The sequence below is a fragment of the Notothenia rossii genome (assembly GCF_949606895.1).
Source record: "Notothenia rossii genome assembly, chromosome: 11".
NCBI lineage: Eukaryota > Metazoa > Chordata > Actinopteri > Perciformes > Nototheniidae > Notothenia > Notothenia rossii.
The window spans coordinates 50,197,687-50,213,727 of NC_136910.1; the positions used below are offsets into that span (position 1 = coordinate 50,197,687).

At 40.8% G+C, this 16,041-nt stretch overlaps 1 protein-coding gene across 2 annotated transcripts in view; it reads left to right on the forward strand.

Annotated features, from left to right (window-relative positions):
• The window catches only part of cntfr (ciliary neurotrophic factor receptor), a 221,768-nt gene extending 209,668 nt beyond the window's left edge, over positions 1 to 12,100 (forward strand). Inside the window, exons 8-11 of one of the 2 annotated variants that reach the window (XM_079660167.1) lie at positions 1,723 to 1,791; positions 1,897 to 2,017; positions 8,379 to 8,502; positions 10,667 to 12,100. In XM_079660167.1, coding sequence (XP_079516293.1) covers positions 1,723 to 1,791; positions 1,897 to 2,017; positions 8,379 to 8,502; position 10,667 — 315 coding nt within the window. In that variant the 3' untranslated portion in view covers positions 10,668 to 12,100. Of the gene's footprint in view, positions 1 to 1,722; positions 1,792 to 1,896; positions 2,018 to 8,375; positions 8,503 to 10,666 lie in introns of both variants that reach the window. The other variant, XM_079660166.1, reaches the window with a different exon arrangement.
• The last annotated feature ends 3,941 nt before the right edge of the window (positions 12,101 to 16,041 follow it).

Here is a 16,041-nt window from a genome sequence, read left to right on the forward strand (position 1 = left end):
CATGTGTGGCTGAAATTTCACAAGCTTTTATGGCATAGACATTAGTATGCAAACATACACACAAACACATTAGAGTCAGGAAGGAATGCCGATAGAAGCTATGGTTGGTTACGCTTCTTAGACTTCCTATAAACAGTGTTAGCCTCAAAGACTGCACAAACATCTCTTATCGCACACATGTACACACTTTATACACTAAAGTATATGCACACAGCACTCAACGGGAACATGTAACGCACACACATGCTCGGATGACATTGTCATTGCATTCCACTAATGAAATTAAGCCTATAAATGAAGCGCTCGGTTAGGCTGATAAAGCCTGGACTTCCGGCCAAACAGATAGAGGGGGTGTAGGGGGGGAGTCAGAGCGATGCTGTGAAGGCAAACAACATGGTCAACTTTAGGACAGATTACAGGAAGACTGAGGAAGCGTGAAAGAGGGGATGTACGAGGGGGTTATTTGTCAGATCAGCCTCAATTTGCACATCCTCAAGAACTGAAGGGAAACTCCAATCGGAGGCTCTGTTACAGCTGGTGGCTGGCGAAGATTATATGGTGGTGAGGGGGGGGAGGGATTTAATCAAATGACAGACTCTTCTGATCAGCCTTAAATATATCAAAAGTCTTAAAGGAAAAGTTTGTTTTATTAGAACTTATTTTTGTAGTTTTACCCTGGTGTGTCATGTCCTTATCTGCTCTTCCAAAATGTTTTACAAGCATTGATAAAATACTTAAATGAAGTGCTTATCAACCAATATTTGAGTTTGAGTACACAAACATAATCCAGTCCACACAATAAATAAACAATGTGTGAAGTTAGCACACTATAATACTAGTTGTTCAGAGACCCTGCTGCTCTAGACTCAGGCCTAATCACCTAATGTGTGTGTGTGTGTGGGTTTGTGTGTGCTCGTGTGTGTCTCGTTGAACTGATGGACTGCAAAAGGCAACAGGCATGTCACTAAATCATTTAAGAGTTCAGGAGTAGAAAAAGCAGCATCCCTTATTTTTCCTTTAAACACAGGCCGAAGGCAAACAAACAAACACACACACACACACACACACACACACACACAAAAAAAAAACTAGCCATAAATTACAGAGAGGCAGCAAATCATTCCCTCATGCACTCCCGTGACTCAAACATTTAGTTTGTTCCGTGTCGCGCTCTGAAAATTAAAGTGTGCACAAAAGGCTTTCAAATGTTGCCGTGCATTACATTGTGTTATAAAATGGCGTGGAATTGATCCCAAAGCTCTCTGGAATAATCATCAATTATGCCACTGATATTTTTCAAGCCTCTCTGAAGGTTGGTATGTGTATAGTGTGGAGGCCGCAAGTATAAACGGGTAAAGCAACTGACTTGACGTGTGCTGAAAATAATAATGAAAGGTGTGCTCTTAATAAATAAGTACTGAATAAAAAGTGTACACGGTAGGGCTCAGCTCAACCATAAAACATTAAAGGCTCAGGCTACCATTTCTATAGTGGGCACATCAATTATGACTCACAGCCCAACGTTACTGAGGACATCATGAGAGGACTTTTCATTATTCATTATGGTGGAACATTTCATATCCTTAGCACCATGAGATATTGGGAGTGCAGTAATCTGCTTGTTTTGTTAACTACTATATAACTAGATTGTATGTAAACTTACCAAAGTGTGCATTTACCTGATGTAAACTGACCACCTACTCTCTTTTATTGGCTCTCTAGGTGGAGCTGTCTGACAGCACCTCCCACACCATCACCGATGCCATTGCTGGGAAGGAATATATCATCCAGGTAACATCTCCTTTTAGCTGACTGACACATACTTCGAACTTTAAAAATGTATAGAAGAGTTTTTATTAGATGCTTAAAATGTACCAATTACATTGTGTTCAACAGGTGGCCGCCAAGGACACAGAGATCGGAACATGGAGCGACTGGAGCGTTGCCGTCCATGCTACACCTTGGATTGAAGATCCTCTGCCGATCACTTCCACAACTGAAGTGGACTATACTACCGGTATGTAACAGCCTCAGTTAAAGCCTGTACCTTTCATTCATCAGGATTTCTGAAAACATTTTCTAATCCATTTGTTGAGTTGAGCTTTCAGTGATTTTCCCAAGCGTAAAGCAAATCCACTTTACACAAACACAGTATATGTTAATTTATGAATACAAATTTCCTGTGTATACATAAAATAACAAGTTCAAAGGTCATGACCCCATGAACGGTAAAGGAACAACAGCCAGAAACTACAACCATGTTAGCTGATGCTAAGCAGGTCTCATGTACACCATCTTGATTTAGCATGTTAGCACTCAAACAGTAGCTAATTAGGACCGTTGAGTTTAATGTATAATGATGGGGATGACATTAGATATGCAGGTATTTGGTCATGTACCTAATTATTGGACACCAATCTGTCCTGGGGGCATTATGAATGTAAATATCATGGGGGCACGAGAGAAAATGTAAATGAGATGACCAAATACATTGTTTTAAAACCAAAATTGGGTGTCCATTAGGGATGTAACGATATACCGAATATCGCGGTATCGCGGTAAATAAACTTCCCAATACCGTCGTAAGACTGACAAAATCTACCGCGATTTTCAACAAAAAATAATAAAAAATAAATATATTATTTTTTGTAAACACTTTTTTTTTTTTTAAACCTTTATTTAACCAGGTGGTCCCATTGAGATCATCGATCTCTTTTTCAAGAGAGACCTCTCTAACATGGCAGCAAGTAGGTTACAACATGAAAATGAAACAACAGATAACACAAAAGGACATCGTATTTACAGGGCTACATTTACACACCTAGAGACATTGACAAGTATCAACCATATATTTATATCTCGCCCTGTCAATAAGCCTGGCGTTAGACTTTTTCGCTGTCCGTCATTTCGACAGACAGGATCATAAAATATCCGTCATAATCTCTCATCTTTGAGTTGAGTTACTTGAAAAACTAAAGTGAAACTTGATTTATTTTATTGCAGGGTCTGATTATTAAATGTCCTTGTTTATTTGTGAGATGCAGTGGCATAAAGAAAATGCTTACTTTGTTTGGTAGTACTAGTAGGTAAAAAAACACTGGTTTTCTTGTTCCAGTCTGTTACTGTCACTTTGTTTTTGACACTTTAAAATACTGCTATCCTACAAAAAGGCTGTAAAAATCAGATTTATTATGTAATAAAAAAACATTTTCCGAGTAAAAAAATGTTTTATTGAAAAAAAAAAATTCAGATTTTCTTTCTTCTTCCCTTTATTATTCAATATCGCGATAAATACCGTACCGTGGACTTGTTATCGCGATATTATCGTACCGTGAGTTTTTGGTATCGTTACATCCCTAGTGTCCATCCATCCATGGTAAGATGTTTTACTGGACGAGTGAAAAGGATGCTGGTGGGTTTGGAAGGAAAAGGATTCATCCTCTGGGAACAATTCATGTTTTTCCAAATGTTATGGCAACCCACCCAAAAGTTGTTGAGATATATTTCCCTCTGGACAAAGGTGGTGGCTGCCACTGGATGCTAATGTAGCTACAAGGTTCACATTAGGGTAGAGTTAAGATAAGAAAAAGGTGAAATGCAAATAAGTTCCCGCCCTAACAGCAGCCTTGTGTATGTGTATCTATTGAGATGGCTTGTCATGAATAGTTAATGATATCCTTACTTAAGTAAGCTCAAAAAGAGAGATAGAGTTACCACGGGCTTACACTGTGAGACTTTATATATGTAGAAATATTAAAATAGTATTCCTTTACTGCTGTTTGGTTTTTATCAGTCTTGTAGTTCATCAGGTGAAGAAATAATTATGCTGTTAATATTCCTATAATGTTTTCATCATTGTTCTTTGTGCCCACGGCAGTCACGCAGTATATTTCCCGAATCAGTTAGGTATGAAATTAAGTTTTGTTAATAACTTTCTTTATCATTAAATTGAGCAGACTATAAGCGTTTGATAGCCTTAAACTTTTATCACAGCTTATGCTACAAGATCCAGGAGCTTCCAGACACACATCAACCTGAGCGCCCGAAAGCAGCCTCAGGGAAACTGTGCCTTCTTTTAAAAAATGCTCACGTCCCTCCTGCAGCCCCAGACTGGCTCGTTTTTACAATATAACAGCTCCACACTTTCTAGATTTGAATTCTGCATTACTGTATTCTGTGTTTCCCTTGACACACATACACACAAAACTATCTCTGGGAATGAACTCGTTGGCAAGGACTGCTCTCTTCTCTAATTGAAATCCTTAAACGCATCACCAATGATCCCCGAATAACAAAACATCCATCTTCCAGGGCGCTGGAATAGCAAATAACAGATGGAAGGATACCATGTAAATGAATAAACGCTGAATATGAGTGCTAATCTACACAATCACCAGTTGCATATCAGGCTATCAAACCCTTTGTGTTGTAGTATTTAGAAACAACAGTGCAAAATGAGCTTTTGTGCTTTTGCACCTGTAACCACGCCCTGTTGTGATGTCACAGTGTACGTAACTCAACCCTAAGTGCACTCCTACATCATTGCATCAAGCCTTCAAACAGTGGAGCAGATTATGTTGCTCTTAAAATGTCCTGTCGATGTAAAATATATAGAGACAGATAACAGACCCACCAATCTACAACTAAACCACCAATAATAATAATAATAATAATAATAATAATAACCCACCAATCTACAACTAAAAAAATACTGTTCATCAAACTTTTGGATTTTTTTGTGGCCCTAATTTGCCTTTGATGCCACATACATGCTGACCTAATCTCTTGATTAGTTGAGATGTTTAGGCTTCAAATACACAAATCAATGCTGACAAAAAGTATGCTTTTGCATCTTGTATTTCAAGTTATCAGGTAACTATCAAAGTAAAAACGTTGCACACAAACAAAGAATTCCCCTAATTTATGATTGGACCAACACTATTGCATGTCCACATATTGATAGAGCCACTTGAGTCTCAATTCAGAAAAATGTCTTTTACTTAAGACTGGCAAAGGGGAGAAGAGCCATCTTAAAACTATTACTGACATTATCAACCCAATTTGAAACATTTAAAAGAGTTAATCTCCGTCTACCTGTTTCCTTCTCCCTTCCATTGACGTTTCTCAACAGTTTTATAGTCCACCAGTGACACCTGTGGGTCATGAGTGGCACTGCTTACTGGCCATCACAGTCAATGCTGAACGGGTGCTAGAGACACACAAACAGAAGCATGCTCTAACACAAAAACACACATAGAAACGGTGCTACACACTATACACACGACCTCCCTCTGATGACACACACACACACCCACATTAACCTCGGTACACAGTGCATTATGCTTGTTCTGGAGGAAAGCAGAGGAGGTTATTGGGATTCACCTCATGCCTCCTCTCGATCCAGCTGGGGCTTCTCTGCTTCCCTTCCCTCTCTTCATGATCTCTTCTCTCCTTCTATCTTATTTTCTAGGTCTCTCTTTCTCTTTTCATCTCAATTCCCCATCTATTGATCAACCAGTGTTCTCAAAGGGACTTCAGGGTTGGTTGTAGATTTACTGTCCATGTGTTGTATCCCTCTGGTGTTTAAGATACCTGTTTTTATGTCCATAAAAAGAAAAATATACATAACCCCACTCTCTTATTGGAACGATTGTATTTCAAACAAGGAAAACAAGGATGATATTTTACTTCCTGTCCACACCTCGAGCGATAATCACCCAAAATGTAGTTCAGCTTTATTTGCAGCGGACCGGCTTGATCTACAAACTGACCAATATTTCTCTGTTGAATAGGAGCTGAACACACTTCCTCTGACTTATTGATTGTGTAGCTCACAGTCCAAACACGCTTTCCCTTTCTACATTTCCTCTCCGTCTTGCCTCTGCCACATTTCCTCCTCCTTCTATTTTTTTTTTGTTCCTGTTTTTTCTGTGTTCATGCATCAGCGAGAACAGGTCGCACGTACCTCATGGGGAGTTGCACTTACGGGCCAGTTCTGCTTCCTGGCATCAACAGCCTCATTTCACATCAAAAGGATAGCCCAGTGACAGACGGCCGACTTTTTTTCTAAATCCCATCCTCAGTGATTGGACCATCGCTCGGCAACCACATTCCAGGAAGTAAAAAAAGGCAGATATAGTTGAGGCTTTAAAAAGTAGCAGCCATCCTTAGAGCTGCCACCATCTCAGATATAGGTTTCTGCCTCGCCCCCCCTGTGAGACAGAAAGTGGACACCGTCTAGCACCACTAGATATCGCTTCTTATATCCTTCTTGTCCCGATCTATTTATAAATGCTACGTTTCTGCTTAATAAGCAGAAAGCACCAAGTCTAAATGTAAAGGTCCTTTTCTGCTGCATGCCGGCTCCAATTCATAAGGAAAACCATGACTTACTAGGACAATAATTCGACATAAGACAATATAAAATGTGAGATTTTATATCAGCTATCAGGGTTGGATCTGCCTGTTTTTATGCACATTTTAAATTTCAACTCTTTGCTGAGATAAAAACCTTGGTCTAATTATTGAAGTCAAAATGTGAAAGTGCAATTGAAAGAGTATGATGCCGTCTACTTCCAATGAAGCCTCTGCTCCATTAAAGAGATGAAGAAGGTCTTTTTACTACACCATCTTGCATCAAATTGGCCCAACCTACTTCTTATTCTGATCAACAAACTCTTTATAATCACACAACAGAAGTTTATTAGAACATTTATTTTAGAGATTATCAACAAACAAAAAAGGCATAGCAGTATAAACACTTGGTATCCGGTTAGAACAAACCTATATTTCTGCAACAAAAAATGAAAAGGTTCAAGCCTGTGATCAGAAACCATATCAGGCCTCAAGGAACTACAACTCCCAGGGTGCATTTAGATATCACTAAGGGGCCAGGGAAGGCTACTTCTCAACCTTCCTGATCCTTCTCTCCTCTCCTGTGTTTCTGTTCTGTTCTTCTCCAACTGTTGTACGTTCGCTCTTCTCTCCTCCTCACTGTCTTGTCTCCCTGTCCTAAACTACCTTGTTACATCAACCTGCAGCCACAACTGTCTCTTCTCGCCTCCGTCACATTATGTCTGCATAATTTTGTGTTCCTCCATCCACTCCAAAGCAAATTGTTTTTCTGCAGGCAGGACTGTAATGCAGTGTGCTGCTGAACATGTTTAGTGTGTCCTAGTTCTCTCTCTTTCTCTTTCTCTGGCTATTTCACACCTGGCTGCTTCTTCCCCACTTCCAACACCGTACTTCAAAAAGGTCATTAATTAGAAGGAGAGGGGAATCATATTCACTCTCCAGTAACAGAAATGCTGCCGGTTCCAGACTGCAGGAGTGAATATCTACTGAGCAGCTGTAGCTATATCCCTGTTTTAGAAAGCCCTAAACCCTGTGATGTTTTTATTTGTCAAGCTATGTTAAACTAAAGCACTGAGAACAGCTTAAGCACATGTTCAGCTTATTTACGGCTGCCACAAGCAGAGCCTTTACACACTTTTCAAGATACCCGTATGGGCTAGAAATATACAAGCCACTTTTTACTGTCTCTTTTAATTATTCTTATTTTATTTTTACATTTTTTCCAATCCTCAATTTGTGAACTTTGTGGTTACTATTATTATTATTATTATTTGTTTGTTTTTTCAAATCCTTACACATTTAAATGATTATTATTATTTATTTGTAATATTATTTCTTATTACAATTAGTATTCTGTATTATTTGTTTTATTGTTGTGGGATTTCCCAGGCCTCAGTTGTTGTTCTCATACAGGAATGGGTTGCTTTGGTGATGTGCTGTATGATCTAAATAGACAGCATGTGTTACAGGTGTGTAGATGTGTCCATATCACTGTGTCTTATCAGCAGTATATTAACTGCCACAGTTGCACATTCCCTCCTTTCTAACTGTATCAACCTCCACTCGCTGCCTCCTTTCCCTCAGGGTTTCCACCTCATCCTCCCTTTTCGAATTTCCGTCTCCACATTTATCCGTCTATCTGTTTGGCTCCGTCTCTGTCCCTCTCTCCTTTCTGTTTCCCCGCGGCTTCAGTATGAATGAGATTTTCTTCTTTTTTTGTTGTCCGGCTCACTTCATAACTGCCTCGACAAGTCCTATATTGATTGTGTTTGCAGATTAGAATTGATTCCACTCCGCGCCGCATATTCCTTTCTGTTTGCTTCTTCCTGCTGCGATGAGCGCTTTTCAGTGTCCATTCATCAAAACGACGTTGTAGGCGCTTCTCCCCGTAGGAACGAAAACGATTGTGCAACACTGTATGACCGAAAAAACGAAATAGGAAAAATGAAAGTAAGGATTTTATGGAGCTCATTAAAAAAATATGCTCAGTAAGGTTTATTGTGTTGTCTGTTTTCCTCCAGAAGCTAAGACCTCCCCCATCCCGTCCTCCAACGCTCCACAGAAGGCCGGGCAACCAGTGGGCGGCGCCAGCAGGCTCCTCACACACTTCTCCCCTTTGCTGCTAGGAATGCTGCTGCTGTTCATGTGGTGAGCACACACACACACTCACACACACACACACACTCACACACACACACACACTCACACACACACACACACACACACACACACACACACACACACACACACACACACACACACACACACTTACACAAACACCAACTTTGGTTAGTGAGTCTACAGCCCCTTTGAATTGATCATGGACTCAGTCATTCAGTCACATATTGGCAAGTCGATGCATGTCTATTGAACTCTAGTGCACGGTGTTTAATGGAACAAGAGCAACAGTGATTGGGCGAGTTTGTTTTATGACCCAGCGGGGCATTTTTCTTCATATTTTTCTGCACAACCCCCTGAAGTGATTGAGGTAAAAATCCAATCCGAAGCTGTCGCATTTCATTAATTTCACACCTTTAACTGTGTGAATCATGCTGTAATGGTACGACTCCTGAAGGAGATGTGGACTGTGAATGCTGAAAAGCTCAAAGTTCTGCATCACAACCAAACTCACTGTGAAAGGTGTGCAAACAAGTAGGGATGTTTGCACCTTACTGCCAAACAGCACCACTGTAATAACACGTAAACCAAACGGCGTTACCATGGCTACCATACCCCCCCCCCCCCCTGAACACCTGCTGCTGGACGAGCCAGTGCAGGATGAGGCAGCCAGGTTCAGTTGGAGGAATATGGCACATTTAGGCCAATTGTCCACCCGTACCCTTTACTACAGGCAGTCCATCTGTTATGTGCTGTTTATACACAGTATTAGTGTTTTGTGATACAGGCCAACGCTACTTTAGAATGCTATTCAACTATATATTCTCCTTTGTACTCCACTACATTTATCTGACAGCTGAAGTTACCATCTACTTTACGTGTTACGATTTTACAAAAAAATATAAAACACTTTGTTAGTGAAATACAATGCATAGTAACAGACTAAAGAGACATGTCTATAACGGCCCGTCTACACTAAAGGCATCAAAAAATCTTGAAGCTGGGCGTGTCTGAAGCTTGGCGATCTTTTGCGACCAACAACCAATCACATGAATCTCCCGCCCCCGACATACAAAGCAATAGCAATGTTAAAACGAAGTAAACTGGATATAAACTCTCCAAACAGGCGAAAAACCAACCAGTTTCACCCTCTGTCTCTGCCACCTCCCTCCATGCCTGGTTCCTCCGGTTTGTATCCCGGTAAATAGTTCCGGTCGTAAAGAACCGGGTGATTTGCTAGCGTAATATCTCGTTTGGAATATGAGGAAATGAACTGCGGTCTGGCTCTCCCAGCTTGCACGCGGTTTGATTGGCTGCGCTTGCACTGGCGGGATTTGCATAAACGGGATTTGATTGGCTGATGCCAAGCATCGAGCCTCAAAAGTTGAACATTGTTCAACTTTTGATGCCGATAGATGCTCGTGATGCTTGCAAAGCCATGCCATGCTCCCCACAATGCAGTTCGGCCAAGATTAAAAATCTTCTACGTCACCTCATTCAAGTGAATGGGCGAAGCGTTGAAAGCATTTTTTGATGCCTGTAGTGTAGACGGGCCGTAAGCTTCTTGCATGGTGCAAACAGACTTCTTAAGTTCTCCCCCTCTAGCGCTTCACGGTGGTATTTTACCCGGGCGGCTTTCCATTTTTCCTCCGAGCAAACATCATCATCACCGGACACGTTTGATTGTTCCCTTGTCCTTTAAACACATTTATTCTCTTCGATAACTGGGTATAGCTACTGGGGAAAAACAAAGTGTTATCCTCTTCCTGGTCTCGTTCAACATTAGTTGTTGTGTTTCCTGTGTGCCTACTTTTTTCCTGGACAGTCATACAAAGTGGCAGACAGATTAAAGAGATTATGATTTTGGGACTTCTTGTTTTAGTGCATGTAAATGGTCTGCTAAACTTAAAGTCTCAAATTTCTCTCCAGAGGGAAAAATGACTCCTATGGCCGACTTTTTTTACTTCTATAACATAATGGCATCACTATGTCACACTGGCTTTTCTATTGGCTATAACTCCCAACACATTGTACGTGATAGGCTAAGGGGCCGGACCTGTCTTCTCTTACTGTGTTAATGCTTGCACCAAAGCACATCTGGATGTATAAAACAAATTCTGATATTGATTTTGATTGTTCTGAAAGAAATGTGTTGTTTTGATAATGTGCCTAATTTGTGTGTCTTTATCCCCAGATGTGAATGTCATCATTCCTGACGGGAGGAGGAGGAGGAAGAGAAAGAGGAGGAGGAGGAGGAGGAGGAGGAGGAGGCGTGTCTTTTTTCTATTTTGCACATGTTTCAAGGATACAGTGCATTGATCATTTCTGTCCATCACGCAGTTACTCACCGAGATTACTTAGACATGAAACCAGACGATGATAATGCCATGGAGCATTTTTTGATAAATGGTGACAAAGAAATTCTTCAGAGGAACTTTTGAAAGCGGCTTCATCAACAGCAGCAGCAGCAGCAGCAGGAGCAGCGATATCAGCATAAACAGTCTTATATTTCCCCCTGGTGGCTCTGACGGGCCACAGCAGACTTTATTTGGGAATTCAGAGCAAGAAAAAACAACACGACAAAAAATATCTCCTTTTTTATTATTCGTCATAAATTCATTTTCACCCTTTTGTTCTCAAATTGCAGCACCGTACAGACAAACACACACATATATCGAGCATTCGTGCGTGTGTTTGTGTGTATAGCAACGTAGCAGCCCCCATACAGCTAAGTCATCATGCCAAAGACTCAACTTCACCCACCCCCCCCCCCTCACTTGACATAATGGATCCCAAACAACTCACTGAGCTTCCTGAAGCCTGTGTCTGCCTTCATCGTGGGTTCAAAAACCTGGAAGTTACGCGATTGATGTCCCACTTAAAACGCTACTTTGGACGAGTCAGAGGAAACCCCACTAAAAAGTACCATTTAACATTAAAGAAGCCACATGGACACTCAATCTGACTCTGAATCTGCTGACGACCGAATCAAGCTGACGGAGAGAGACGTTTTTTTCCGACACGGGGACTAAACACTTTGAAGAATTCAGTAACGTAGTGTGGCGTATTTAGACAATTAGCTTTACACCCTGCTTTCAGCGACTGGCAAAGAGGACCTGGATTTGAGACTGAACAAATCTTATCGCCCACACATTTGTTTCAGTTGGACGGCGAAGACGTTTATACGAGCTTCGTTGGTTTCCCATTCTGCTCCGTGCTGTAAAATACAATAACCCAAAACAGTTTGCTTTCTAAATTCCGACCAACATCGCAGTTTCCAGTAGCCAATATCACCAGTTGATTCTTATGTTATTCAAAAAGGAATATTGATGTGTGTTATTGTATTTTTTTATCTTATGGACAAATAATACCAAGACACATATAGGATTTTAGTTTTTTTTCTCTCAGATATTCATAATGGCTTAATTCTCCTTGATCCTATTTTGTAAACTATGATATGTAACTTTAACATTGAACAAAAAGTTTATTATTTAATTATAATAATAATGTATGTATTAGCAGTAGAATGTCGTAACCTGTACCTGCGGGGTCTTTTTTATAGATGTATATACAATGACAGGTTTCAACCATTAAATGTGACCATTTCACAATAAATGATGACACACTGGCCTCACACTCATTTCTCCTTCTGAACCGATGTACTGTGAACGCAACATGGCTGCTGTTATTTCACCGTGTGGTCCAGAGTATTATCTCCTGACAACGCTAGATGAAGGTCAGGTGTCAATGGAGGGGTTAAAAGGCAATATTTTTAAAGAGATACAGTAAGTATATTTCCATTTGCATTTATTCCTAAATTCTGCCTCACTTTGGCTATAGTATGGTTTGGGTGGGATGCTTCTCTTCACAATATAACCATTGATTTCCTTATGCCACATCTTTTAGAGGTCACCTATTATGCAAAGTAAATGTTTTCCTCCTGATCCATCTATTTAAAAACCTGTCTGAAAATGAACCAATCAGATTTGGCCACATTGTGACATCACAACACTTGTTTGGGTTGGGCAACCATTCGCCAATCACCAACCAAGGTAACACCCGCCCAGCTTATCTCCTGAATCTCCTCCTAGAGCACCATTGTGGTTTTTTAACCAATCACTTCACAGAGGGGCGTGGCCAACAGCAGCTCATTAGCATTTAAAGCTACAGACACAGAATCAGCACTTTTTAAATAGGGGTTTATGGCATGCTACAATGCAAGATCTGTTTGGTATTTGGAGCCAAACACTTCAGAGACATGTTTTGTATATATCTGAGACCTATAATTTATTGATGAAGAAGAGTAACATAGGGGACCTTTAACAGTCTCAGGTAGTGCATACAGATGCTAACTGAGAAAAGCACTGATTTACGCAACTATAATAAGTGTATAAGTAAGGGTTGAAATTAAACTGTATACTTTTCACTTTAAGTACAAACAGCAGCTGGCTCTGCAAAGTACTTATACTGTACTTTGTGTGTACAATTCGGACATACTACTTCATCATTACACCGCGCCTTGAACTTTGACCCTCGTGCTCATACTGTACATTCGTCATATCATCTGCCTCTGATCTCCGAGCCTCCAATCGATGTGATGCATCTTCCGCTCTGCAGAGCATTGTGGGTCAGAAAAGCACGCTGTTATGTTGGCCAATTCGACATACTATTTATTGAGACATACTACATGTCTTTTCTGGAAACAGCCATTTAATGGGCAGATATATTTTCAAAAGGTAAAAAGAAAAACTGCAGATTCTTCACCTGACTACCTGGACATGTGCCTCTTGGATATTTACAATCTTACTGTAAGCTAAATGTGTTTTTCTCTCCTAAAGAATTGAGGCTTAAGGGGGTTTAGTTTAAGAGTTGGTGATCATCTAGCTGCAGGTGTTTATTACCTCACACCCCCTTGTTCAGATCCAGGCCGTTCACTTTCCCAAATTAACGCAGTGTCAACATTCAGCCCTCACATTACACTTGGAAATGAGAACAAAGGAGCTATACGGTGGTTCCCAACTCTCCTTTTGACCTTTAGCTCCCGCTCTCAGTGCCTCCCTCCCCTCATTAATCTGCCTCACGGTCTCTCTTCCTTCTTTCGAGCTCTCTTTTTTCCAATATTCTGACAAGTCCTGGAAGGCTGACGTGGAGCGCGAGGACAAATCAATACACCATCTAACAGCTGTCAGCTGGAGTCCTCTGTGTGCAGACGGGAGTGTATCTGCAGCTGTGGGCATCGCATTCATTACTCTCTCCTTTCTCTCCTTGCTTGTACTGGCCCGTCCCGTGTCGATGAGAACCCAATTACTATTTAAAATGACGGGGCATGACATGAACAAGGAGGGTTAAGACAAGTGAAGACACGTTTTGCATTGTAATTCTTGTCCTATGTCTTGTAACGAATCTGATTGAAAAAACGTCTTTACTTTATGGCTCATAAATAGCATAATAGGAACTTCAGTGGATATTTCAACATGCTCCCCGTGTGTGTGTGTGTGTGTGTGTGTGTGTGTGTGTGTGTGTGTGTGTGTGTGTGTGTGTGTGTGTGTGTGTGTGTGTGTGTGTGTGTGTGTGTGTGTGTGTGTGTGTGTGTGTGTGTGTGTGTGTGTGTGTGTGTGTGTGTGTGTGTGTGTGTGTGTGTGTGTGTGTGTGTGTGTGTGTGTGTGTGTGTGTGTGTGTGTGTGTGTGTGTGGGGGGGGGGGGGAAATGCCACTCAGAGCCTGTCAGTTCCAACAACGTCGTTCTGCTCTAATGACCAGCTTGACCTTTCCCTGATAACCGGCTGAATGACACCATCTCCCCTCTCTCTCAATCCGGCCCCCCCCTTTAAACACTCGCTGCCTCTCTATCTCGCTCTCCATCACTGTTTGCTATGTGTGTTTTTCACTCAGTGTCTCCATTCACAGTGGATCAACGCACATATACTTTCACTCCATGCTTTTTTTGGAGAGTTATTTCACTCGTTTTAATACCACATATTAACTCATGGGTGCTGTGGGGTTTTTTGGAACTGAAAATATCTCAAAGATACATTTGTTTAATCCTAAAAACTATTTCATTTACACAGCAGCTAATTATTACCAACTAACCGTTGTACCACCTCGCTATAGCTCATTTATGTTAAATTACTGTGTGGCATGATCTAGATAGCTACGGCTAGTCGTTATGATTTATTGGGAGCACCATAAAAATTATGTTAATTTATTCCATCCTTGACATTATTGCTGGCCTGTTTTAATATAAATGTAGAGACATAGCAAGGGGTCCCTGCCACGTCTCTCTCTCAGTTAAGGTGGTCCTGAAAAGAACCCTGCATTAATACATTAACACATTTGGCTTGGTTTGTACGTGTGTGCTCTTGTTTATCCAACAGTGTGTTCTTTATTTTACTAAAAATCTGTTCAAACATAGGTCTTTGTTGCCATACACACTGATGAGAAATGTGTTTGGATTCTTCCAACACGTAGCTACCTCTGTTAGAAATGTGTCAGTGGCCACTTTATAAGATGATCTGTAAGCGATACGAGAGACAACTCTAATGTCTCTTAAATCTACCTGTAATGGCATGAGAATTAAACATTTCGATTAAGTGGTATTAAAATGAGTGTTTGAAAGAAATGAAAAGGAAAAAATACATTCATCTAAACTGACACATTTAAAATGTTATTCCTATAAAAAATAAATTCGCTTCAGGAGTGTTATTGAATCCTTAGTTTGGCCACAGGAGGGCTGCAGAGGGTCCCTCCCTGTGCGCTGTCTGTGGTGCTGAAACATTCTCTCTCTCTCTCTCTCTCTCTCTCTCTCTCTCTCTCTCTCTCTCTCTCTCTCTCTCTCTCTCTCTCTCTCTCTCTCTCTCTCTCTCTTTGCCTGTCTCCATGGTGCTGAATAATTCAGATGCATGGTATATCCCACTTCTCTGATTTCATATCTCCTCTGTCCTCATGTGACCTGAAAATCAATTAAGTCCACCATCAAGGTGCTCCTGTTCCTTTGCTCTGTGCGTAAGGGATAGGTGGAGCAGGATATCAGTGTGTCATGCTGCATTAGTAACTCTTCACCGGTGTTAAAGTATATAGTGACAAATTGTCAGACTCTTCTTGTATCCTCCATCACCTGTCATTTAAAATTAGACCTGAAAGGACTGTTAATAAAAAATAAAACCTTTTGGCAGACATCCTGCAGTGAGCTCTAGGAATACTGATGATGTTTGCCTCTCAAATCAACAAATCACTCCACCAATTGCTTGTCAGCCTTCAACAACAAAACACACAGTCGTTTATTGGGAGTTTAAGTGGTGATTCCCGTGATTGCATTGAACCTATCACTCTTGTAGAGAACTGACCAAAATGCCAAATATGTTTTGCTTTAGAGCATTTCTGATTCTGAAAACAAATCTTTTCAGAAGTGCATCAGGGAATTTAGTTTCAAGGTTATCTGAACAAAGGCAGGCATGTCTTTCCAGGTACAAAGACACTGTGGACATCATTCAAAGCACAGGAATATAAAAAGTTGATCAAAGAATGTGGAGCTCAATCAGACAATGAGCAAAACGCTTGCAAATCTCACTGA